Source organism: Mangifera indica, chromosome 1, assembly GCF_011075055.1.
Source record: "Mangifera indica cultivar Alphonso chromosome 1, CATAS_Mindica_2.1, whole genome shotgun sequence".
Lineage (NCBI taxonomy): Eukaryota > Viridiplantae > Streptophyta > Magnoliopsida > Sapindales > Anacardiaceae > Mangifera > Mangifera indica.
Window position 1 is genome coordinate 5,824,354 of NC_058137.1, and position 26,099 is coordinate 5,850,452.

The window sequence follows — 26,099 nt, forward strand, 5'->3', positions numbered from 1 at the left end:
AACTGTAACAGCCCTTTACATTTGGTTTGCGAAAGTCAATGTCCTTTCTCACTGTTTGTTAAGAGAGGTTATGGTTGAAGATTGCAGTGAGAGAAATAGTCAATGTGAGTGGTGGTATCAGTACTAGTATATTTTTGGATTTACTCTTCTCAAAACTAAATGAGCTTTGATGCATGTGCAGTGGAGAGCTTTTCTTAGCTTTTATTTCTTTTGCAGTGAACATTTAAAGAGGAAAAAAAAAAAAGCAGTTTTTCTATTATTTTCGATCAAACCATTTTTTTAACATTCATTTTCAGCGTGTTCTCTATTTCTTATGTTGGTTGTGAGTGTTTCTCTGTAAATTTTGGGATCTGGGTTTTGTGGTGTAGGGTTTGAGACTTTGACTCCCTTTCTTTCTTCCTTTGAGGGGTTTGACTTTTTTTTTCTTTCTGGGGCATTTAATTTTAGTGAGTTTACACCTGAAATTTGTTGAATTTGATCCACTGCTCACTTGTGTCAACGTTTCTGGTTTTTTTTCTTCATATGGAATTATTGTAGATGGGTTCCTAAAAACATTCACTTTTAGGGCTTTCTTGATCTAGGTTCAAGATCCGTATTTTTGTTTCCTGGGTTTGTTTTAGATGGGCTAAAAAGTAAATAAATTTTCGTTCTTGTTATACCTTAATCTGATTTTCCTTTCTGGGTTTTGTGTAAGTTTGATTCTTGAAACCATTGTTAATGCATCTCTCACTGTGGAAGCCTATAGCTCACTGTGCTTCTCTAATCTTGGAGAAGAAGAGCAGCAAGAAAAAAGATGGGTCTGATTCCACAGTTGATATTAAGAGAAACCCATCAATTCTTCGTAAACTTGAGGAGAACAGGCTTAGAGAAGCACTTGACGAAGCCTCTGAAGATGGCTCACTTATCAAATCGCAAGATATCGAGTCCGAGTCTCCTACCAATTTAGATGAGGGCTTAGGCCGATCAAGATCTCTTGCAAGACTCCACGCTCAGCGTGAGTTCTTGAGAGCCACTTCATTGGCTGCGGAGAGAGTTTTTGAGTCAGAAGATAGCATTCCTGACCTCCGTGAAGTTTGGAACAAGTTCTTGACAATGTATCCCAAATATCAGTCATCTGAGAAGATAGATCATTTGAGGGAAAATGAGTATTCTCATTTATCACCTAAGGTATGCCTTGATTACTGTGGATTTGGTCTTTTCTCTTTTGTTCAGACTTTGCATTATTGGGAATCGTCTACATTTAGTTTGTCTGAGATAACTGCAAATTTAAGTAATCATGCTCTTTATGGTGGTGCTGAGAAAGGAAGCGTTGAACATGATATAAAGGTCAGGATTATGGATCATTTGAACATTCCTGAAAATGAGTATGGTCTTGTTTTCACTGTGAGCAGAGGCTCTGCTTTTAAATTGTTAGCTGAATCCTACCCTTTTCAAACCAACAAGAGGTTATTGACCATGTTTGATCATGAGAGTCAATCTGTGAATTGGATGGCTCAGAGTGCTAAGGAGAAGGGGGCAAAAGTTCAAAGTGCATGGTTTAAATGGCCAACTCTTAAACTTTGTTCAACTGATTTGAGAAAGCAGATTTCAAGTAAGAAGAGGAGGAAGAAGGATTCTGCTGTTGGCTTGTTTGTGTTTCCAGTGCAGTCTAGAGTTACGGGGGCTAAATACTCATATCAATGGATGGCACTTGCTCAGCAAAATCATTGGCATGTCTTACTTGATGCTGGGTCATTGGGCCCTAAAGATATGGATTCACTTGGGTTGTCATTGTTCCGGCCAGATTTCATCATCACATCATTTTATAAGGTGTTCGGTTATGACCCTACTGGCTTCGGGTGCCTTCTAATAAAGAAATCTGTGATGGGAAGCCTTCAGAATCAATCCGGGCGTACAGGCTCTGGAATGGTGAAGATAACCCCTGAATATCCTTTGTACCTCAGTGATTCCGTTGATGATCTGGATAGATTGGTTGGAGTTGATGATAATGAGGTTGTTGTGAATGGTGATAAACCATCGGAGACTCGCCCTGGTTCACAGTTACCAGCCTTTTCTGGTGCCTTCACATCTGCTCAGGTGAGAGACGTATTTGATACGGAAGTGGATCATGATAACAGCTCTGACAGGGATGGAACGAGCACCATATTTGAAGAATCTGAGAGTATATCTGTTGGGGAAGTAATGAAAAGTCCAGTTTTCAGCGAAGATGAGTCATCAGACAACTCATTGTGGATTGATTTGGGTCAGAGTCCATTGGGGTCTGATAATACTGGCCAGTTGAACAAACACAAAATTGCATCTCCCTTACCACCTGTTTGGTTCAGTGGCAGGAAGAATCACAAGCGACTCTCTCCAAAGCCAACATCAAAAATTTATGGCAGCCCAATATATGATGACAAAGAGTTAAACTTGGGTCCAAATGGTGACCATCATGTGCTCTCATTTGATGCTGCTGTTCGATCAGTTTCGCAGGAATTGGACTGTGTTAAGGAAGTTCCTGAAGCAGAGCAATTTGCAGGAAAAACCCCTAATTCCCGAAGTAACAATAACGGTCTAGGCCGTTCAAATGTTCGGGAAATTGAGGAAGAACCTGGTATCAGCAAGCCACTTTCTACCGAGTCTGCATCCAGCTTTGCTATAAATGGTTCTCTTCTCAAAAATTCAAGTTCTGTTCTGCAGCATCACAGTTCAGCAAATGGCTTGAGCTCTGAGATCAAGGAGAGTGCTATAAGAAGGGAAACAGAAGGTGAATTTAGGTTGTTGGGGCGGAGGGAAGGGAGTAAATATACTGGGGGTAGATTTTTTGGTTTGGAAGATAACGAACATCCGAGCAGGGGGAGAAGGGTATCCTTTAGCACAGAAGACAATCGCCGAGATCATTTAGGCCATACTTTGGAGCTGGGAGAAGTATCTGCAACCAGCCTTGATGATGAAGACTGCACCAGTGATGTGGAATATGTTGATGGACAAGAGTGGAACCGCAAAGAGCCTGAGATTATATGCCGGCATCTTGATCATATTAATATGTTAGGTCTAAATAAGACCACCCTCCGGCTACGGTTTTTGGTCAATTGGCTTGTGACTTCATTGCTGCAACTAAGGTTTTCTGGTTCAGATGGTGAGAGCAGAGCAAATCTGGTTCACATCTATGGCCCTAAAATAAAATATGAAAGGGGTGCAGCAGTGGCCTTCAATGTGAGAGACCGAGAAAGGGGGTTGATCAATCCGGAGGTTGTACAGAAGCTGGCAGAAAAAGAAGGTATATATCTTGGCATTGGTTTCCTCAGTCACATTCGGATATTCGATGCTCCTCAAAAGCAGCGCTCGGGTCTCGAAGATACAACATTGTACAGGCCAATGGAGAATGGTCAACATGTTGGGAAAGGTGGGTTCATTAGGGTTGAGGTAGTTACAGCTTCTCTTGGTTTCTTGACAAACTTTGAGGATGTTTACAAGTTGTGGGCTTTTGTGGCTAAATTCCTTAACCCTGCCTTCATCAGAGGTGTACTTCCAACAGTTGAAGAAGGTTCGGAGGCATGAGTAACAGTCGTAGAAAAACTTTGTCCAGTTTGAAGAAAGATGAAATCTCGTTTGCACAGAAAAATCACTTTGGAAGTCTAAGAGTTGAAGCTAAAGATTCAGACTCCCCAAGAAAGTTTTATGAAGAATTACTGCTGTGTAGCATGGTTTTTTTGTTTTTTCTTGAGACTATAGGATGCAAGAGTTTGAGTCGAAGCAATAGATTCAGATGCCCCCAGAGAGACCTAGAAAGTTCTTACTGCTGCAGCCTGGTTTGTTTGTTCTTCTTGGAGACTATTGGCTATGAGGCAAGTGAATTTGCTATTGCTTCTTGAATATCACCTTTTTTTTGGGCACTTGTAGAGTTTGCTTTAGATGTATGTATCATCCCAAAAAGTCTTCTCAGGATCAGATTTCTAAAGGAACAACCTTCTTCATTTAACTTCCCCCTTATGCCCTACAGAAATGAAATTTCTTGCTATTGTAAACATTAGTTTTGTCCTTTTTGCCTGCTGCAGTTTAATATAATATACCAGTGGCATGTTCACTACATTGAATTTTAGTTTCAATCTGCATATTAGTAGTTTACCCTAGACAGGAGTTGTTATACTTGGAGGAGGCTCTTAAATTTGATGTAAATGTAATTTTCAAGGAGCATTTTTCTGGGAGTCAACTTTATGTGGGGGGATTATTTTTTTAACAATAATATGTGTACATATTTTTGCATACACAAATAAGTATATATATGATGTATTATCATGTGATTAGATATTATTTTGTCATTAATTCAAAGTTATTTAATCACATGAGGACATATTATGTGTGTATCTATTTGTGTATTTAAAAGTAGTTATTGTTATTATTATTATTATAATATTTTTGTGTATTTAAATTTCTTGTCATCCTACTGGGAGGGAACAAATCTTATTATATGGTAAAGCTCCCAAGTATCCTCTGCTCATAAGGTTGTTCTATCATGTATGGGTTGGCCGGTTACCATAATTTGCACAAAACAATGTTTGGTCTTTTGACTAACATCAAGAGTTTGGGAAAATTCGTCTGATAGTTTAAATCCATGATAAACACTATGTCTTAATCAGTCTAACACGTGATAATCATCAGGTCTTAATCAGTTTACATTAGTTGAAGTTGCAGATACAAGAACATGACTCACAGGGTAGTACTTATTATCTTGACCCTGAAGCTTAACTAAACAATTAATTAAATTGAACCTGGCTATTGTTATGAGGATAGATTAGGTGAAATGAAGCACCAAGGAGATTGTGACGCGATATTAAAAGGAAAAAGATATTCCCAGCATGATGAAAAGCTCATCATCAACCCAGAAAAAGTGGAAGAAATTAAAGTTTGGCTGACTCAAGGTTATGGGGTCATATCAATTATAACATTTGGGCCATGCCCATGAAGCTTTGTTTTTCTTTTATTTACTTTTGCAATGCTAGATTCTTGTGCTCTGTTTACACAATCCAACTGTTATGAATATCCACTGCAATTTCTTTTTTTCGATTCTGGGGCCATGCCATACACCGCAAACTTCTTTTGATAACATGAAAATGATTCTCGACCTACTTTCTATAAAAGAAACAAAACCAACTCTCAAGATTTGCATAAAAGATGAGTGATGCCAATTTTATTATCTGTTTTGACAGCCCCTGGGATGGGAAGCTTTCTTCTTAAAGGAACTTGGTTGCTGGTGACAGTGAACTGTTGACAACCCTATGCAGCTGGCTTGTAAATTAAATTTTGGAGACTTGGCATGTCACCATCGTCAATATCATCAAATGTTATCAACCAAAATGAATTATTTTCGAGTTGTTAGTTATTTTTTATTATTAAAAGTGAGCAAATGAGATAGATTGATTTGTACATGTAACTAAACAAGGGAAGAAACATATGATAGCAACTTACAACCAAAACTCAGGACTCATGCGTGCACCAGGTAAAGCCTTTCCTGTCTTGGTTATATTGGTTGCTTTTGCAAGAGGAACCCACTTAAATTTGCCAGATCCTCCAACATCACAAAAACTGTTGATTCCCTATCTTATATTATTATTCTACTGTGACCGAATGGTACTGCATTACTTTTGCCCTGAAAGTAAACTTTTTACAGCAAATGGCCAATTTGGATTGTAGAGACAAAAACTGACCATCTTAAAAGCATCTCTCTTGCAACCCATTTTTCAGCTTCCCAGACCCCAAATCTCAAACATGCTAAACATTAGAGATTAATAATACCCCAATCATTAAGACTGTGGAAGAAAAATGCAAAAGTAGAACAAATTATCATTTAGAGGAAAAAGGCAACAGATTCATCATATAAAAATGTATACAAATACATTAAGAGAGAACCATTGAATGAAAAAGGCCTAATGCCCACACAAGCCACATATTTGGTTGCTTAAGGCAGAGCATATCTTCTGATTGAATAGATAACATTTTTGTTTAACTTATGGAATTCAGACCATTCTTCAACCAAATCAGTAGATTGTTGCCGGTATAATATTGTGTAAGACTATGTGCATAAATAATAAGTACAAATTTGAGTATAAATGATGGTAATCATCATGTGATTGGACGTTGTTTTATCTCTAATTCAAAATCACTCAATCACATAGTGATGTGTTATCATTTATACTCAAAGTTTGTTTTTATTGTTTATGTGCATAATTTTATTGTTATGCATATCATATATGAATTTGAAACTTAACCAGTGAGATTTGAATCAGGCAAAGAATTTTAACCTATCAGAATGATAGGGTGCTTCAATCCAAAGTGTCGGATACCTAAGTTGTCTGTCTTTAACCGATGATATGATTATCACTTCATGGACATGGAAATCTTAAGCAAAGGTTTGACAAGAAATGGGCAAGTGAGCATTGCAATGATAAATATAGCATCCACAATTTTCACCTCAGCAACTTTAAATGTTAGTGAAAATCACCTCATGAGAATGCTACCAATCAATGGCATGGATACATAAATATAGTATGAGCTGCAAAATGTCAAGTAATTGGTTCACTCCAAACATGTGACATGTAAATCTAATGTTTCACTCTCACCATGGGGTTTATAGTACACAAATAAATTCAGTATCTGCATGACACTTCAAACAATACCTAAACTGGTGTCAATATCTTACAGCTGTTGATTGTGGAATTGAAACAATCTCGTGTTCATTTACATGCTATAATATATGTACACTGAGAATGTAGAACCCATTTACAAAGCTTTTCTGATTAAAATCAATGAGAGTAAGAGCTTGCCTCAGTGCTATACATTGAGCACTCACTCAGGCTGTAGATGGCTCTTTCTTCATCCCACTTAAGAATCTCCCTTGCATACTTCAGGGCAGCATCAACATTATTGGGCTCCAATCCCTTCACCATTGAAACATACAACTTCCGCCCTGTGAGAGATGCATAAAGCCTCTTGAACTTAACTGCAATATAGTGGAAAGCCAACTGCCCCAGTGAGGGGTTATAATGGACGCTGTTTCTATTGCTACTACTGCGATGATGGCTAATCACTGGATGAAAATCATCAAACCAATCACAATGATGCAATGGTACCCGCTCTATTTTCTCCTCAAACAGATCAAATTTGTTCAATATCAAAAGGAATTCCATCTGATCAAAGGTTGGATGGGTAACTATGCTTTCAAAGAATTTCCTGCTCAGGATCATCTTGTTACTGAGAGATCCATTCCCATCAACAGCAAATTGGTCATAGTCGCTCAAGGCTACACAGAAAATGACCAATCCAACATCTTCAAACATCTCTAGCCACTTGCAGTTTTCTCCAAGGCCTCTGGCCTGTACTCTAATTAGTTGGTACCTAATAACCAACACCAGAGAATAATCTCAATGACAGTGAAGAAGATAACTTATAAGAGAAAAACATAGGAAAGAAAGAAAGAAACTAAAAAGGCAGAAACAGAGGACAAAGTTTACATCACAATGTTCAAAAAGATGAATCTTTAAGGTTGTATATTGGAATCATTAATCAATTTGTGCTGGAAACTGAGTCTAGCCAAAGAAAAGTGGTTGCAGCAGTGGAGTGGTTTGCTAACTTATTCAGCAAAATAAATGTGCCAAAGCAACACATCTCAGGCCAGTGGGTTTCCCCAGTACCGCTGATGCAATGTGTAGAAGATTCTTGACGGACACTATTTCCTAGATAAATGACCATTGCAGGTCCACCCCACTTCAAATGTGACATGGGTAACCAACCAGTCAAAGCCACACATAATTAGGTGGAACATAGAGACATGTTATTAAGTATACAGATCACCGAAAGTGACCAGGGTGCCTCCTAGACAAAACTACTGGTGGCGGCTTAGTAATTTTTTTTACTTTTACCTAAGGAAAGAGTCATTCTGATCAGCAGCTTCACTGTTCTCATCAGAAGCGGAGCGGGGGAATGAGAAGTCCATGCAAGAAAGCCCATTTGACGAAGTAACACCCTCAGCATATAGGATTTCCAAATCTGATGGTTCATAGTCTGTTCTCAATATGTCAATAACCTGAAGAATGAAAGAGTATATTAGAACCAGTAACAACACTAATCATAGTTACCATCCCGAACAAAGAAAAGGAATCCAGGTACCTATGGCATAACACATGCATGCAATCAAGATGCTGCTTTCATGCCAGCTTGAGCTTGATATATTGACAAACTTTGCACCTCAGTTACTTTTTTCTAAGGTCAAAGTTTTAGACATAAAAAGCTAAGCCCAAAATGTCAGCTCTCCTATATTTAACATGACCTTTAAGCAGCAGACTTATTTTCATATAATAACCTTCCTCTCTAGCCATTGCAGATTATAAAAAAGGGGTATAAAATTAACGTACAACCACTTTTTCATTCAATTATCTATAGAAGGTTCCCAAGAGCTGATATTCACAATATCGGGGATTACGACTAATTGCAGCAAAACTAATCAAAATGATCTCTCCTGCATCAGTATACACAGATACAGTTTATCATAATTAAAACTAGGGAAATCTACATGCAGACACATCAATTAAACAGACTTCTGGGTTGACTTGAAATCTTATTAACTAAATCATCCAAGCATAAAATTTCTATAAAGCAAATTTTGTTCTTCTTTCGTTGGGACAAGACTGTAGAGCAGTTCAGAACTCAATTTAAAAGTTTGAAAAAGGAAAGACTGATCTCTTCTACTAACCGAGCTTCATTTGTCTTAAGCTCACAATAAAGTTGTCTTAATTGATGCTATTTAGTCAGGATCTGCTTCAACATAATTTGTTTCTATAACAAACTGGAAGTCCAGGAAAGTTGTGGGCATGTCTATTCACTGAAGGGTCAACATGTTTCTTTTTCTGTTTTTAGGCCCAACTACCCAGTGCAAGCACGATTAGAATTAGAATCTTGGGGGGAACTACAAAGGACCTTATTGGCTTTGTGTTTTCTTTCTCCAATTTAAAACAAAAACCAAAAGAAAGAAAATCCTTGCTTCTTTTTACCAGTCTCAAAACTTGTGCCATTGAAGATCTTTAGCCAAATCTCACTATCATTTTCTAGCTGCAACGAAAAATCTCATAAGGGAGTCCAAGATCAATCTAATTTTTCCTCTTAATCCCCAGGTTATCATGTACAAATAACATGCATGCCAAATGGCCAGACAACCATTCATGTTAACAGGATCTGACAGTGTCTTTAAATCACAGTTATTTTCTCTAATTTTACGTGCGCTACGCTTCTAAATTTGTCAGTGACGACAGACTGTAAGAACAAAAATTTTCATGCCAATACAATAAATTTAAGCATGAGTCTTTATGACGTAAAAAATTAAACAGAGCATTGGAATATCAAGCAAGATTGTACCCGCTCTAGAAAATAACTAGCAACACTAGGTAGCATTTCCAATTCGTTTTTCCGTTTGTAAGTGGCCTGAATGGCTGCATCCTTCCACAGCTCTTCAACCAATGGTGCATATTCACGATTAGCAGCTGGAAAAATGGCTTCCAAATTGCCCGACACCATAATCTTTAAAAGCCAATCAGCAAATGCTTTAAGCCTTGGGCCAATAGCATATACAGTTTTGCCATCAGAACTCTCTACCAGAACCAGAAAAACTCAACTCAGACTCATTGAAAGTAAGCTCAAAATATAAACAACTACACAGCCATACTGAAAGTGGCCCCTGGCATGGTTGGAAGTTAATATTTTAAACAATAAAGTCCTACCTGATAATTATGTGATAAGACACTTGATGGGTATTTATATATATGCATTCAATAAACATGAAGTCAAAAAGGAGATAGAAGAAGACAACCACTAATTCCTCACCATCGGGGTTGGTTTCATCTGAAGATTGTTTCTTCCTCCTTTCAGCCAAAACTTCATCCTCAAATCGCTCACGACCTTCAAGGAGTATACCTAGATAGCCATACACATTGCTCTGGATCTTTGTCTTGATATTCTCACATTCATCCTCTGAGAATGGTACAGCTTTATAAAGAATCTTGGCCTGAAATTTTTGAGATAATAAATGTGTTAAAAAATATCGGTGACTACCATGTTTTATGACAACAAATACTCTATAGAAATCAAAGAAAAAGGCTTCAGAATCAATACATTTTGAAGCAGAGGTCCACTTATACGTGTACGTTTCAATTATTGCCCTTTTCCAATTGACAGATAAAATTATGTAGGATTGGTATGGTTGCACAACCATCAAGTAAACTCCAAAAATCAATTAATTCCTACCACTAGGGACCAGACAGAAGTCACTATTTACAATTTTACAGGGCTTGTCAAAATTAATTCTTTTAAGAAAAAAGATGAAGAGAAATTTAAAACCCCCATGGAAATAAGAGTAGACATTCACATCACAAAACATACCAAATTTCCCACAAACATGTTATAATTATCCCGGTACTGACAAACAGTACTTGATCAGTATGGCATAACACCCGTGGAAATAAGAGTAGACATTCACATCACAAAACATACCAAATTTCCTGCAAACATGTTATAATTATCCCAGTAGCCACAAACAGTACTTGATCAGTATGGCATGATGCTCAAATATTTTGGAATCCCCTGCCTCAGTTCTTCTCTTATTAGCAATGTAACTCAAAAAAACCAGTTTGGTCAATTAACTGAAATTTATTTTCAATAGAGACAAGGAAGTCCATATAAATAATGGTATGACACTCATCTAATGTTGTATTTATATTGAGGAGGGATATCCTACTAAAAAAAAATTGCAATCACAGTAAATTTAGAAACAGAAGTTCCCCATTAGAAGTACCTGTTTAAATATAGTACTTGTCCCAGATCCATTATATCCAACTAAAAGCAATTTCTGAAGTATTCTCCGTTTAATATAATCAGGAACAGATCTGCTAATCTGACTGCTCACTTGTTCTCTGCCAAGATTTGAAGATTTCGAAGGAACAGGTAGAGACAAGATGGCAGAAACAAGCTTTGTCCTGGCCTGAGAAGAATTACAAAGGCAAAAATGCATAATCAATGCAAACAAAACAAAATGACAAAACACAATTAAGAAAATAAATTTTTGACAGAAACCATACCTTGCCCCAAATAAACCCTCTAGTATTCTTTTGTCCCTCTTCTTGATATGATCCATCTTCATTCACCCAAAAGTGTGGATTTCCGGCACATTGAACACCTGCCAACTGTGATATTGAACGAAATGCTTCTTTTAACATTCCTGGAAACTGATTTTGATAGGGGGAGGGGGGTGGAGGGGAGAAAAAAACAAGCCTAAGTCTATAAATTTCAACCTGCAACATCCTTAATTCTACTCTGGTAATCTCCCGCCCATTGATGAAAACTTGTGTGTTTCCATTGCTAGCATTTGGTTTGATTGGACCGCCAACGCTCAGATGGGGACTGATTATCTTCGACGGTTTCTGTCCCTCCTGCAGAGTTTAGAAGAAGCATCAATATCCAGAAAGATTGACTGAACTTTCCAGAAATGAAATGTCTTAAATATACCATATTCACCTTTCCCCAAAGACCAGATACTTTATCGTACCAATAGTTTCCTGGTTTCAGTTTCTTTGGTGGGTTAGGACAACTCTGCAATATAACGAACTCCTCCTGACAAAGAGGTTTTCCGTTCACGCAAACATACTCCGGTGGCAACTGATTCACCTCACACAACTTCTCAGTCTTCATTATTTGCCTAACCTCCAACTCATTAAGTAACCGCTTCAGCATTCTAGAACATTTCCCCAAATTCCCTCGCTGAGCCTCATTGATAGGAAATGTGATGCATGTGACACACTTCCTTCCTTCCGGCATTGATCCCATTGCCCTAAGCACACAATTACTACAATATTTTGCATCACAAACAATACAAATCTCTTTCTCCGTAAAGCGGTTCCCCTTAAAACACCGATAACATGAGCCTTTCTTCCCTCTTGTTTCAGGTTCTCTCTTAACTCTCTGCAGGATCTTTGGTACATCCTGACTAAAATCTTGACCATCATCATCGTCATCATCATTATCCCCATCATCAGAAGTAACATCACGAAAAGTAACAACTGGCCCTCTTCGACCATCACCATTATAAAGAGGATCATCATCATTATTACTTCTATTAAAGTAATCTCCAGTCTTAAGAGATGAAACTCGTGAAGATGGATAATCCATACTCAAAACAGACTCATTTGACTCCCAATCAGGCTGGTTGAGTTCATCATTAAAGTCTGAATTTTCATTCCCACGGTTCGACTCTCCCAATCCCCCTGAATAGTCTCTTGATTTCTCAAAGCTATCAGAAAACTCAATTACTCCAGAGTGTAAATTTTCATTACTTCGATCTAACGTATCCGAACTATTAATCAAATCACCAGACACATAATTTGAAAACTCTAACGCGCCAGAGCTACTTAACTCACCGGACAATAGGCAGTTGATATTATCCGTTGCTCTCTCGATAACAGACGTGGGAGACACAGTTGTCTCAGATTTTAGTTCAGTGACTTTAGAAACACAGCAATCACGACTATCAACAACCGTACTAGGTTTGAGCTCTTTAGAGAAATTCTTACTGAACTCATCGGCCGACAATATGGGCTGCACGACCGGAAGCGCCAACTTATCGGAGAGAGACACTTGGTTAACGACGGTGGCCACTGGTATCTTTTGTACGTTAATCGGGACAGCCCGTGGAATATCGTATAGTAGCGGCGGTCCTTCGTATTCCGCGGCGAAAGAGTACTGGACCCCAGCTTCAGGCGAAGCCCTCTCCGGTGACATTCTTTCTCCGATTCAAACAATCTTTCTTCCTTCCTTCCTTTCTTTCTTTTTTTTTAAAATAATTAATCGTATCCCTAAAATCTCATATTGAATTTGAAGTTTGACCGGTATTGTTTTGGTGGCCTAGAAGAAGAATAAAGTAAGAGAAAGATGGAAAATGAAAGAAAGCGAAAGAAAATAGAAGCAGGGATATTTTGGAGCTGGGGAAAAAATGAAAAAAGAAAAAGGAGCCAGCAAGAGCATCTCTAGCTGCAGAGCTGTGGTTGGCTGTGGGGAATCTGTAGTTTTTTTTAATTTAATATATTAAAATAAAAAATTAGTTCAGGGCAGGTGGGGTCCAGGGAACTTTTGTCTCTTTACATTGTGCATTTGGCATCTCGATACTATGGCCTTTGAGTTGGCTACCTTGGCTCCAAAAGGCCACTCCCTGCTGCCCAGTTTTCAGACGGATAATATTTTATATATTATTTTCGATTATACTAATAATAATATATTTAATTTAAAATTATTTATTATTTGGTGATTTATATATTAAAAGGAAATTATAATAAATGTGTAAAACTTAAAACTAAAAGGTGTTAAATAAAATTATCTGAAATTGTAAAGATTAAGTAAAAATGTCTTTAATTTGAGAAATAACTAAACTATCATTATATATAAACCTCGTATTTTCCATGGATTTATTGCTCAAATTTAGAGAAAAATTCGAATATCTCATGGGTCTCTCACGAATACAACAGGTTTTGATTTTTTTAATCAATTTTTTGTGTTTTTCAATAACCGAAAATGATAAATAAGGATAGTACATTATCTCACTTCTTGTTTAAATCAATTTATTGTTAAGAGTATTGAGATTTGAAGGAGATTTTGAGGTTTGAATGTTTAGAGTTCTGATTTTGAACAATGTACAAAATATTTTGATTCTTGATTGTTTTGCTTGAATTTTTTGAGGGATTTTATGTTATTGGATATGTGGATTTGATTTGTCTTAAAATTAGAGGTTGAAGTGATGATTTTTGTTCGAAAAAAGGGTTAGATCTGTTGGCGTTATGGTAATCTCCCATGGGCGCCCGTGGGGTGGGGAGGAAATTTAGCGTTTTCAAAATTTTAGGGGGGCTAGGAAGAGGGGGAGATCCACGGGGGTCTGTGGGAAATTTACACTAAACCGTGAAAAACTGTGGGTTGAGTGAAAATTGACTTTTTTTTTTTTTTAAACTATAAGACCTGTAATAGACATAATTTGAACGATCATAACTTTTGATTCGAGAGGAGTTACAGGGCCTGTAATATATCAATGTGAAACTTGTTTCAAACTCTATAACGACAACTAGCTTTGTTGATTGTGCCGAATTTAGAGGCTTAAATAAAACTGTTTCAGTGTGTATTATGTAGTTTTTTTATTTGAATAAATTTAGGATTTTCAGTGTTTATGATTTTGAGCTTGTTTGTGACTGAGGTAGACTCCTTTGATATGTAGTTTTCAAATTTGACATCTGTCTCTTTAGTTTTGTGTTTTTTTAGACCGTTTTATATTGTAATTATGAAATTTCATATCGATTTTTTGGTTTTCTCGTTTCTAAATTATTTGAGTGTGTAGTTTTCAAATTTCAAATTTGTTTTTTCATATTTTCAAGTGATTTTTTTATTGTTGACATTCTAGAGTATTTCAATATATCTATTTATTCTTAACATGTTATTTAAATCTTTTATATATTGTGTAATATCAAAATATCCTTCATATTTTTCTAACATTTTGTTTAACCTCTAAATTATTATCAAATATCCAAATGCCCATTTACATGATATACAAACTAGATTTAACAAATAAAATTAAGTTTTGAGTTAAGATTCATATAAATACTTTTTTTTTTCACGAATTGATTTTTTTCGATTTGAATTTAGAAATACAAACTTTTTCCTTTTAAACAAACTCGTAATAATTGATATTAAGTAAAAATGAGAGTGAGAGTGAGTGTTTAAGTGATATAAAAAGTTTATGTAATAAGAGTGAGAGTGAGAGAGTTTATATAGATGTGGTGAAGGGTAATTTTGATATTTTAAAAAAATTAGGGTATTTTTGTTTAGGAATAGGAGAAATTGACATTTTTGCTTAATAAAAAGGTAAAATGGGCATTTAATATAAGAGCAATACTATGTGTACCCACTTTGGGTACACAAATATATACACACTCATATGTGTCATCATATGATTGATTATTGTTTTATTCTTAATTCAAAATCATCCAATCACATGATGACACATATAAATGTGTACACATTTGTGTACCCAAAATGGGTACACATAGTTTTATTGTTAATATAATTTTCCATTATTAAATATATATTTAAAATAAATCTATATAATTTTATTATTTCGGATTTGAGTCTCTTTTAGAGAGCATTTGGTTCTAGAGATTTAAAGACTATTTGGATAATTTATCTTTTATTACTTACATTATCTTGTTTACTTTGTCAATAATAAAAGATTACAATAATATTTTATTATCAATACTGACGTGAAAAGTAATATAAGTGATAATCTGATTATCACTTTCACCTTAAGTATTAAAATATTATCAAGATAATCTTGAGTTTATTATAATTATATTATTATTTATAAATTTTTTGAGATAAAAATAAATTTATTTTTAATTAATATAACAATAACATAAAAATATTTAAAAATAATTATATTTAAGAGTATTTAAGTAAAATAATTTACTAACATTCTTTTATTATCTTTAATCAAATACAATAATTATTTATACCTATCAAATTTTATTAAATATAGTCATTATTTATACATAATAATATTTTAAGTAATTTATGTTTAAAGTAATCTTTCTATAATAATAAAATATTATCCAAATCAAATACTCTTTTAAGGGGATGTGATAATACTAAGTTAATTTATTTGTAGAAAATGAATCAATAACTTTTTTTTTAAACACTTTACAACCAAATGTTTGACTTAAAAACATTTTCCCTTTTAAATAACACTTTTTTTTTTTTCGTAAAATTTAAGTCAATTAATATATATTAATTATAAAAAGGTATAATAATCATTTTTTATATATTAAATTATAGAAAAAATGAAAAAGCAAATTTGTGAGAGTTGTGCTCTATTGGATACAGAAGGGTAAAATGATGAGGACCATGACAATTATGACTTAGGGTGCGCTTAGTTAAAGGTTTTTAAGATTACTTTGGTAATCTATATTTTATTCTCTTGTTTGATTTGTCAGTACTAAAAGATTATAGTAATCTTTTATTACCAATATTGACGTGACAGATAATAGAAGTGGTAATCTGATTACCACCTTCACCTTAGGTATTTAAAGATTACTAGAATAATCTTGAGTTTATTATAGAAAAATTATTATTTATTAATTTTTTGAGATAAAAATAAATTTATTTTTAATTAATATGACAAATAATATAAAAAATATTTAAAAATAATTATATTCAAGGGCATTTAAGTAAAATATTTTACTAGTAATCTTTTATTACCTTTAACCAAACACAATAATTATTTATACCTATCAAATTTTATTAAACATAGTAATCATTTATACCCAGTAATCTTTTAAGTAATCTATCTTCAAGGTAATCTTTCTATTTTAGTAATCAAATATTACCCAAACCAAACGCCCTCTTAGAGTTAAAGAATCATGGACTTCCGATAAGAAAAGACAAGACGGAATAAATGACAGAATAAAACAAAAGGGTATTGACTGTCCATCAATAGGTTTAGGATTGATATATATATATATATATATATATATATATATATATATATATATATATATATATATATATATATATATATATATATATATATATATATATATATATAGATGGGATAACCGAAAGCAAAGTATGCTATTATTTCAAAGTTAACCTTATTAATTTTAAAAATCTTATTTATTTATTATGAATAGTTAAAATTAACACAATCTTAACCTCTTAAAATTTTATTTTTTTTCTCTCTCTAACCATTAAAAACTAATTATTTTTTTTCTAGGTCAAATTTTAAAAAATAGTATTTTCTTTAGGGTTTAGTTTTCAATCTCTGACATCATTATCAATGTCTAAAATTCCCTGATGCATCACTATGTTTCGACGGTCTTTTTTCTCTTATTTGGAATGTCGATTAACACAGATTTGATCTAGAAAATCGAAGAGCTTCGTCAGGAGACAGAGCTCTTCATCTTTCTAGGCAGATCTGTGTCAATCGACATTTCAAAAGAGGGAAGAGAGACTGTCAGAGCATGGTGATGCGTCGGGAAAGTTTCGTCATCGGTGATGGCGTCGAGAATTGAAAATTAAACCCTAAGGGGGAATGTTATTTTTTAAAACTTGGCCTCGGGAGAAAATAATTAGTTTTTAGGGGTTAAGGAGGGAAAACTAAATTAAATTTTAATTTATTTTTAATATTACAGATAAAATAACGATTTTATGATTAAAACTGTTAATTTTAACTATTCATAAGTGAGTAAATAAGATTTTCAAAATTAACAAAGGGAAACTTGAGATAACAACATACTTTGGGTGGGAAATAGTTCTTTGGCTTATGTATATATATAAATATATAAATATATACATATATGTATGTGTGTGTGTGTGTGTGTGTGTGTGTGTGTATAGCCTGGAAAGGTGGCTGGAAAGGTTTTGAATCCATCTTCAAAAGTTCAATGAAAAGAAATTAACACGTTCCCATTTATTAAGTAATTATCATTTATTTGTTTTTTTTAATTGTTATGAAGGTAAAAGTTAGATGTGGCAATTGCGAGACAACGAGTCAATTGAGGTGGTGTATGAGACTATATTCGTCATGACGTTAAACTGTGATGTTTGATAATATGCATTTATGTTATGTTTTTATTATTTAAGAACTACATACTATATTATGAATTTATTATATAAGACATCTTATGATGTTTTCGTTTGATAGAATGATTTTATTTTAAAGTGTTTTAGTAATTATGAAATGTTTTATTTCTGTATGTTTTATAAGTATATCATGCATATTAAGTCATGTGAAGTAGCAATTAACTTCGAGAATAATACTTCTAGAGAAGTGCATTATAGATTATGTGATATGAAGGCAAAGATTTCATGCCACAACATAAGAAATTTTATGTCACAGCATGACCAGTGGAGATGATTGCCCAAGTTAGCCATAAGGTTATTGTCACAACACAAGAAAAGCTATCTTACGAAACAACTTTGTTTTATTAGGAAATAACTATAGATGATGTAAGAGTAGGGCTGGATTCGAGCCGAGTTGAGCTCGGGCTCGGCTCGATTTATTTATGGGCAGCTCGAGTTCGGCTCGTTTTCGATTCGGTGCGGCTCGACTCGGTTCGGCTCATTTTTTATTATCAAAACGATATCGTTTTTAATATATATTGATCAAAACGACGTCGTTTTGTATAAAAAAATTTTAAAAAAATCTATCGAGCCAACCCGAGCCAGCTCGAACTTAGCTCGAGCTCGATCGAGCCAAATAGAGCTCGACTCGTTTTGGGCTTGAACCGAGCCGAGCCGAGCTCGAGCTGGCTCGGCTCGAGTCCAACCCTATGTAAGAGCCCTACATGGGATATACATACATGCTTAAGAAGTTCATACAAGACACATAAGAGCATTGACATTTTTACAATAGACTTTAGACATGTTTAGGACTTCCATAGACACGTTTGGATATGTTATGAGATGTTAAGAGAAAAGTCAAAAGTGAATTGTTAATGCATGTAATATTACCCTATACATGAAAACATGTGTAGTGCTAATGACAAGTAAGTTGTGGCATGCAAAAATTTTAGGTGTTATGAAATCTGTAGAACATGCATCAACCTAGTCTGGTTGATGAAGAGTTTAAAGAAAAAGAAAAGAATTATTTCACAACATCTTTCTAGCGAACAAAAATGATTGGCTATGGACAAGTCCAGGGGGACACTTTAGCAACTTAATGCAAACTATAATGCTAATGTCTGATGTTATCTTGGATGTAGGACCATATATTAGACAGTATAAACTAATTGATCTAATATTCAAAACATCTTATTTGTTGTACTAAGTCTCTTTTTGAAAGTGTTTGAAATTGATTTTTTAGCGACCCTTTTTCTAACATGAAGATGGTAGGTTATAACCTCGTGCTCAATCTCATCATCTTCATTATCGTCATTAGTATCTCTCATTTCTTGCCAATGCGAAGGCAAACCACCTAATTTAGGAGCCCAAACAAATTCTCCAGTGGTAACAACATTTGAGTAAAGGATTTTCAACTGTTTAGAATTTGGTAATTCTATTTCTCTAAACTTGGTACAATGGGGTAATTCCTAGCTAGACATAAGTATCAAAAGGAAAAAAAATCATTAAATTACACAACCCAATAGGCAAAAATAAGTTACCACATAAGCTTTTGGCTTATGGGCAAATAATTCAAAATTTTAATTATAATCCACAATATTATTCTTTTCATAATCTATCTCAAACATGCAGCATTTGGTTAAGCTAATAATCCAATAATTTTGATAAATAATACATCCCAAACAAGCCCATGATCATTTATTAATGTCATTTATCACTATTTTTTCTTTTTTAGACCAAAAGAAAAAAAAAAACTCATATTAAGAAAGTGTGCCGTTCATATGCTCTCGAGTTTCTATAGAGTTTGATTTTGATATATCGTTAGAAAAGACTTGAACCTATGTTCTCTTATATATAAAACCTCATTTTTATCATTTAAGTTATTTTTTAAAGGTCATTTGTTTGCTTTTTTTTTTTTTCACTTTTTGTATGAACTTTCTGCCTAGAGATTCAATGATTTAGTTAAGATTTATAATTGCTGGTTTAAGCTTGTAATTGACAGCTAAAATGTTACACATTTGTTGCTTGATATAAACTTCTCTTTCATAACAAAAACAAAGTCAGGTGATTATTTAATTCTGCAGAAGGTAGTGGTTGCCTTGCCTTTTAATTGTATTTCTACTCATAATTGAAAATTTGATGGGAATACATTAAATATAAGAAGAAGAAGATAAGCATGAAATGTGTACAATGGGCGGCAGTGAGATCTTCTGTATAAAGACCCCACAACCTCCATTGTTAACAGACACCCATTTTGCCTTATGTTCGTGTAAGTGCCTTCCCTCAGTTTAATTGAAGATTTTGCTTCTTCCTATACATTTTCTTCTCTTTTTTCTACTGCATCTTTCTCTTTTCACTTTTAATTTTTGTTTAATTATATTTACAACAATTATAAGTTTGTTCCTTCATTTTCTTGTTATCCTTTTAACTGTCAACCAAACTGTATTTTCTTGCACCTAATGTTAGAAAATTTCTTGTATTGACATTAATTATATTTTGTGTTTAATAAAACTTAGTAATTTAATACTCTAATAACAGTTTACATAGATGAGTTTTAAATTATCAATAAAAATAATTTCATTTTGATAGATTTTCTAAAATTAGGTGAACGGTTTAGTGTGGGTCTTTAAGGTAAACCTTTAAAAGAGTTCAATAATCTTTTTTATAAATTAGTTAAATACCCACTTTGAAACCCTATCGTTATAAAGAAGATTTTTGGAGCATAAGACCTATCGTAACATATCTTCGATTTTCAAATGAGACTCAAAGGTTCTTCGGATTTGGAGACAAGGCTCAAACATGTTTTTTTTTTTTTTTTAATTCTTAATTTTGATTATGTATTTAGATTAAACTTGTATTTTGGTATTCTAGATATAAACCGGGTAGTTTATGTCAGTTTGGATTTCGTATCAGAAACCTTTAATTCTAACTCGATTTGAATCAGAATTGTGTTAAAATTTTTTAACCTTAACTCAACCCTTTAATATTTGAGTTGACTCGATCCAACCGAAATTGATCTAAAATTATTAATTGTTTCTGTTTTACAAAGTATTTTTATCGTTTTAATTTCTTCACAAAATTACCTCAATCTATTATTAATAAAACATATAATATAACATTTTGTTTTATCGACAAATAGTTTAAAAGTTTACTTACTAAGACTTTTAAAACATGTCAATAATATGACTAATCAAATTAAATTTTTACTACTTAATAATAAAATAAAATATTTAAATAAAAATAATATGAGTAATTATAATTATACAAAGATACAACTATGTGCAATATTTAAATATTTCAAATTTTTACTATAAAAATATAACATATAATTATAATATTAGTAAAACATTTAAAATATGTCTATAATCTAACTAATCAAATCAAATTCTTATTATGTAATAATAAAAAATAAAATATTTAAATAAAAATAAATAATAATATAAGTAATTATTTATTATCTAAAAATTCAAATATATGTAATTTATAAAAATTTCAACTATTATTGATATTATCTCTTGACATTTTTATAATTTATCTATAACAAATTTTATTAAAGTAAAATTTCTCTAAAACATTTAAGTTGATTCGGATTGTGTTAGAATATTTTCGTATAAACTTTAACATTATTTTATTTACTTTTGAATTGTGTTAAGTTAACTCAAAATAAACTGTGTAAAAAAGTTTAACCCTAGTATGATATTTTTCATATTATATCATATTTAGTTAACGAATCATGTTAAAAATTACTAGTTGTATCTATATACTATGCGTAATTAAGATTAATCAGAACTAGGTTTAACACCTGAAAGCAAAATGCAAAAGATTTTATTTTTCTAAGCTGACGACCGGGAAGACTTTTGCTTAACAACGAATAGGTCTGTTACCAACTGCCCACCGACAACTACTTGGCCTTCATGAGTCTTCTTCCAATTCATTGATGACTTGTGAAAGCAGAGAAACGTGTATTAGTTAGACAACTTGCATGGATAATCCCCTTGTTGATACTTTCTGAACTTTTACGCGGTCTAAAATAGTCCAAAAAGGACATTTAATTAGGAGACTTTATTGTTAAATATGAAAATTATTTATTACCAGTAACGTTGAAAGTCAATGACTTACCACTGATCCTTGATTTTTTCACAACATCGTTGTCTCGGCGTCATCTCAATACATTTATCATTGGCCAGTTTTGAAATCTCTGGAAATACAATAATTAATGTTTTATTTGACATTTAGAGTTTTCAAAACCAACTTGTGCACGGAACTGGAATTTTTGTTAAAGATGGATCACTAAATAGAGATGAACTCTAGTTTTGCTCGTTCATCCTTTTCGATGGTACAGGTCACTTTACTTTGTAATTGTATCGGAAGAGAGGTATAGGGGAAGGGAGGACGGTCGATGACTGAGAAAAAAAATATTGACATTAGAGAAAGAGGAACAAATTTTAGGAGAGTTTTTGTCATTTTTTAAACTTTAGGTTGGAGAGAAAATATAAGTTTTTAAATATAGGAAAAAAAATATAATAAAACTTTAATTTTTTGTTAAATAATAATTATACTCTTAATGTTAATTGAAAATTTTTACGGAAATTTGATTGTGGGTCGTGTTTGAGTTTTTCAAAGTTGGTGGGTGGCAATGAAATACACTATACATTGGGTGGGAAAAAGGTCTTTTGACCTTTTTTTTTTTATTTAAGGTTAGGCCTGGGCTACCTTAAGTGGGGCTGGTTCCGCCCAGGTTACATTGTACGAATACATAAGCCTTACGGTGATTCTGTCTATTCTGTTTTGTGGGATAAAATTCTCTTACAATTAAAGTGTGATCAATTTTTGATATTGCTTTTTCTCTAGCGTTGGACGATAGAACAAATTTTAGTCAGTATGGTGAAGAGCAATGTCACGAAGAAGAAGAGTCACTGAGAGAAAAACAGAACTGTTAAGAAAAAAATGATTGAAAAAGAAGAGTAACCACTATAGTAACACTCACGAGCTTTTAAATTTGAAATAAATTATCGAATTAAAACTCTAATTTTAATTGAATATAAATTCAAATTTGAGTTAATTTGGCTTCAAAACACACCTTTATTTAGTCCAGGAATGTGTTCAAATTTATCAAATTACTTGCCCTAGATATTGCCTACACCAGCTACAGTGTGTTATCACACACATTTGAGCAACAGTCAACTCAAATTACACCCTGAAAAATCAATACACAATAACAAAAAATAAAGTAATAATATACATACCTATTTTGAGTATATAAATAGATATTATATATTATTACGTGATTAAATTTTTTTTATTTTTAATTCAAAATTATTTAATCATATGATAACACAAATAAAAAATATACCTATTTGTGAACTCAAACCAATTATGAAACATTGAACATGGTTATTGTGTCTCTTCAAATTTATATACCATGCATTAGTTTTAGTAATAAATGAAATTTACTAAGTTGAACGCTCTCCCTCTAGTTCTATTTTTGGCTTATTTTCGCCTGGGAAGCGAAGCTAGGAGCAAAATGCAACGAAGTGGGTGCAGTGCCACCACCGTGCTCATCTGCTGAATATTGCTGTATATTACTAGGCTGCGCCATTGGCGGTGCTTGCTCCGATATGCGCCACATCTTCACCGACTTGTCTAGACTGCCGCTGTATAAAATCCACCCATTTTCACCAGAAATGGATCCATCGTCCTTCTCAACTGCTAAGCATTTGACAGGTCCGCTGTGACCTGTTAACATCGATAAACATACGTGTTCCTTATCCTTTCTCCTCCACAGGCAAATCCCCATATCAGCTGATCCACTTATCACAAGATTCTCAGCAGTGACCATGCATAAAATTGCCAATTTATGGCCTTTCAATATTCCACCATGAGAGAGATGCATTTCACGTTCCCAGAAATTAACTAACCCGTCTGACGACCCACAGTAAAAAATTGTAGAATCTGGACTAAGAGCCAATGCTGTAACTGCACAATCTTGCTTCAATAGTGTCTGTGAAAAGAAGTGCTTCGTTCCTTTCCCTTGCATTTCCCTTCTCCACACCTTAACCGTGCCATCAGCTGATCCTGTGAATACTAATCCATCAAACCCTGCAACAATGGAATTGACAGCATCATCATGAGCCACAATGGATTCCAAACACTTATAATTTGAGGTTCTCCATACTTTAATTGTTTTATCCCAAGAAGCCGAGTAAAGAATTTTTTTGTCCTCACTCAAACTGAGAGAAGATATTGCATCAATGTGCTTAATCCATAGAGCATTACGATGACGTTTAATTTCAATATAACTGCTTGGCTTCATAGAACTCTTGATATAATCCTTAAAGGTTGGTAAGGTCCCAACACGCTTGTGAACACTAGGGTCTTTAGAAGAAACTTTCCAAACTCTAATCTTCCCATCTTGATGGCCTGTAAAAATCTTATCACCAGCAATAACAATCGCTTTTACCAGCCCGCTATTAGCTTTAAAGCCGGAAAACTCCTTCTGATTCTTCCAAACCCTAATATTTTTGCTATCAGAGCCGGTATACAAGAGATCACCAGAGGCCGCTAGTGAGTATATATGACCCTCTTCACGTACTAACGACCCTATCAGTACATTTGACGGAAAACTACCATCAAGACCAGTGGAAGCCTCGTGATGAGCCGACCAAGGAGATTTTGAATACGGAGAAGATATTTCATCATCAATAGGACCTGAGGCTGAACTATCGAGACTTCCAAATTTCTGGCCATGGAAGTTTTTTTCTTCCGAAAATGCACTCCAACCTCCTCCACTCCTTGCATTCATCTCCTTATAAGCAATACCACAAACACAAATTGATATGCAGAAACAAGAAATAAACTAAAAAGACGAAGATCAGCGTGCAGTAAATTACGAAGAAAAAAGAGGAAAACGAAATGAGAAGGTAACGGAAAGCTTCAATAAAAAATAAAAGTATAAACTAAAAAGAGAGAAATAGTGAAATGAATATTAGCAAATTACGCGATGGCCCAGACTATTGGTAAAAGATTTTGCTTTGCCTATGGTTATTTTGGCACATCTAATTAGATCTTGCCACGTTGACACAGAGAGGGTTAGGTGGCAGTAGAAAATCGCGAAAGGCCATGAATTGAGGTAATGAGATGCGTCGTAGATTATCAGTTGGGCCATTTTCTTATCCTGAAATAGAGGAAGCGGAAATTGTACGATTGTAGTTTGCTGCTACTGAAATAGGAAATAGTTGGACTTCTTTTTGTTCATAAAAGGAAATTTTGACTTTTGACTTGGTCTTTGGCCAATGGCATACTTTGCTGTATTATAAATTAAGGGAAGCCTCAATTATTTGGCTTGGCTCAGCCTCTCAGCCCTGTCTTAATACAACAACTATGTTACATATCCTCAAACTTATTTTCAAATTTTGGCCATTTTTCGGTCGAATTAGGGAGATGAGGTGCTGTATATCGGGTTGATTATGTGTTGAAGTGAATCATTAAAAAAAAATTATTACAAAGAGGGAATGAATTTTTTAGGTATAAGTATGATGTTTTAACTTTGAAAAAGATAAATGTTAGTCTTAAAATATAAAATTCTAGATAGAGGAGAAGAAAAAATAATTTTTTAAAGTTAAGTTAAAGAAGAAATTATTAATTTTTAAAAATTAACGTGAGAAATGATGATAAATTATTATTTCTTTAAATAAAATATTAAAATAACAGTTTTTCTATTAATTGGAGGAATCCTTATGGTAAACCCCAAGACCCTGTAACCACCTATACTTATAACTACAGACTGAATAAATTAAAGGTAAACTTTATTATAGTATATCACATTAGAGTCATTTGAATCTTGTACGTTTACAAATGACTTTTGACTTTTCACTATTTAAACCTGCAAAATGACAATGTTACCCTTAATAATAATTATAAAATTTAACATATAAATATGTATTCGGTTTTTGAAAATTAATAAATGAAAACTTAGAAAAAAAAAAAAAAGAGAGAGGGAGGGGGCTAATAAATACTTTGGCCTTCTAAAAAATACAAATATAATATATTATTTAATTTAGTTCATTCAAAATTAAAGTTATTCAAGTGTTAAGAAAAACAAAAAGTATTAATATTTAAAATCATAAGTTAAATTTTGAATGTATTAATATTATAAATAGTTTTGTCTAATCCTAAGCCACATTTAGTACAATATAACCTTATTTATAATTATGTTTTATATAATTAAACCACTTCAATTTAATCAAACTTGTTAAAGGAAATCGATTGTTTCTTACTCAATGTTTGTCTTAATGACGCTTCCTTGTCTTTTAAATTAAAAAACCTAATTTTTTTCTTTTCTCAATCAATTCTATTATTGAAATTTGTTTTTATCATAAAGTATGTAAAAAAAAAAGGTGAAAATATGCTAAATTAGAAGTAATATATCT

The 26,099-nt window shown here is 33.4% G+C and overlaps 3 protein-coding genes across 3 annotated transcripts; 1 reads left to right on the forward strand and 2 right to left on the reverse strand.

Moving 5' to 3' along the window:
* Positions 1 to 4,081, forward strand: LOC123222041. The gene has a single exon (XM_044644962.1). The coding sequence runs from the start codon at positions 718 to 720 to the stop codon at positions 3,538 to 3,540; it is 2,823 nt and encodes a 940-aa protein (XP_044500897.1). The 5' UTR covers positions 1 to 717; the 3' UTR covers positions 3,541 to 4,081.
* A 2,488-nt stretch (positions 4,082 to 6,569) lies between these two features.
* LOC123220452 (extra-large guanine nucleotide-binding protein 1-like) lies at positions 6,570 to 13,057 on the reverse strand. Its single transcript, XM_044642675.1, has 8 exons — positions 11,539 to 13,057; positions 11,316 to 11,453; positions 11,103 to 11,207; positions 10,820 to 11,005; positions 9,853 to 10,033; positions 9,388 to 9,620; positions 7,899 to 8,062; positions 6,570 to 7,374 (listed from the first exon to the last, which is right to left on the reverse strand). Exons 1-8 carry the CDS (start codon positions 12,796 to 12,798, stop codon positions 6,783 to 6,785), a joined length of 2,859 nt encoding a protein of 952 aa, XP_044498610.1. The 5' UTR covers positions 12,799 to 13,057; the 3' UTR covers positions 6,570 to 6,782.
* Positions 13,058 to 22,955: 9,898 nt separating this feature from the next.
* LOC123192717 (protein JINGUBANG-like) lies at positions 22,956 to 24,675 on the reverse strand. Its single transcript, XM_044605361.1, has one exon. The coding sequence runs from the start codon at positions 24,470 to 24,472 to the stop codon at positions 23,150 to 23,152; it is 1,323 nt and encodes a 440-aa protein (XP_044461296.1). The 5' UTR covers positions 24,473 to 24,675; the 3' UTR covers positions 22,956 to 23,149.
* Between the last annotated feature and the right edge of the window lie 1,424 nt (positions 24,676 to 26,099).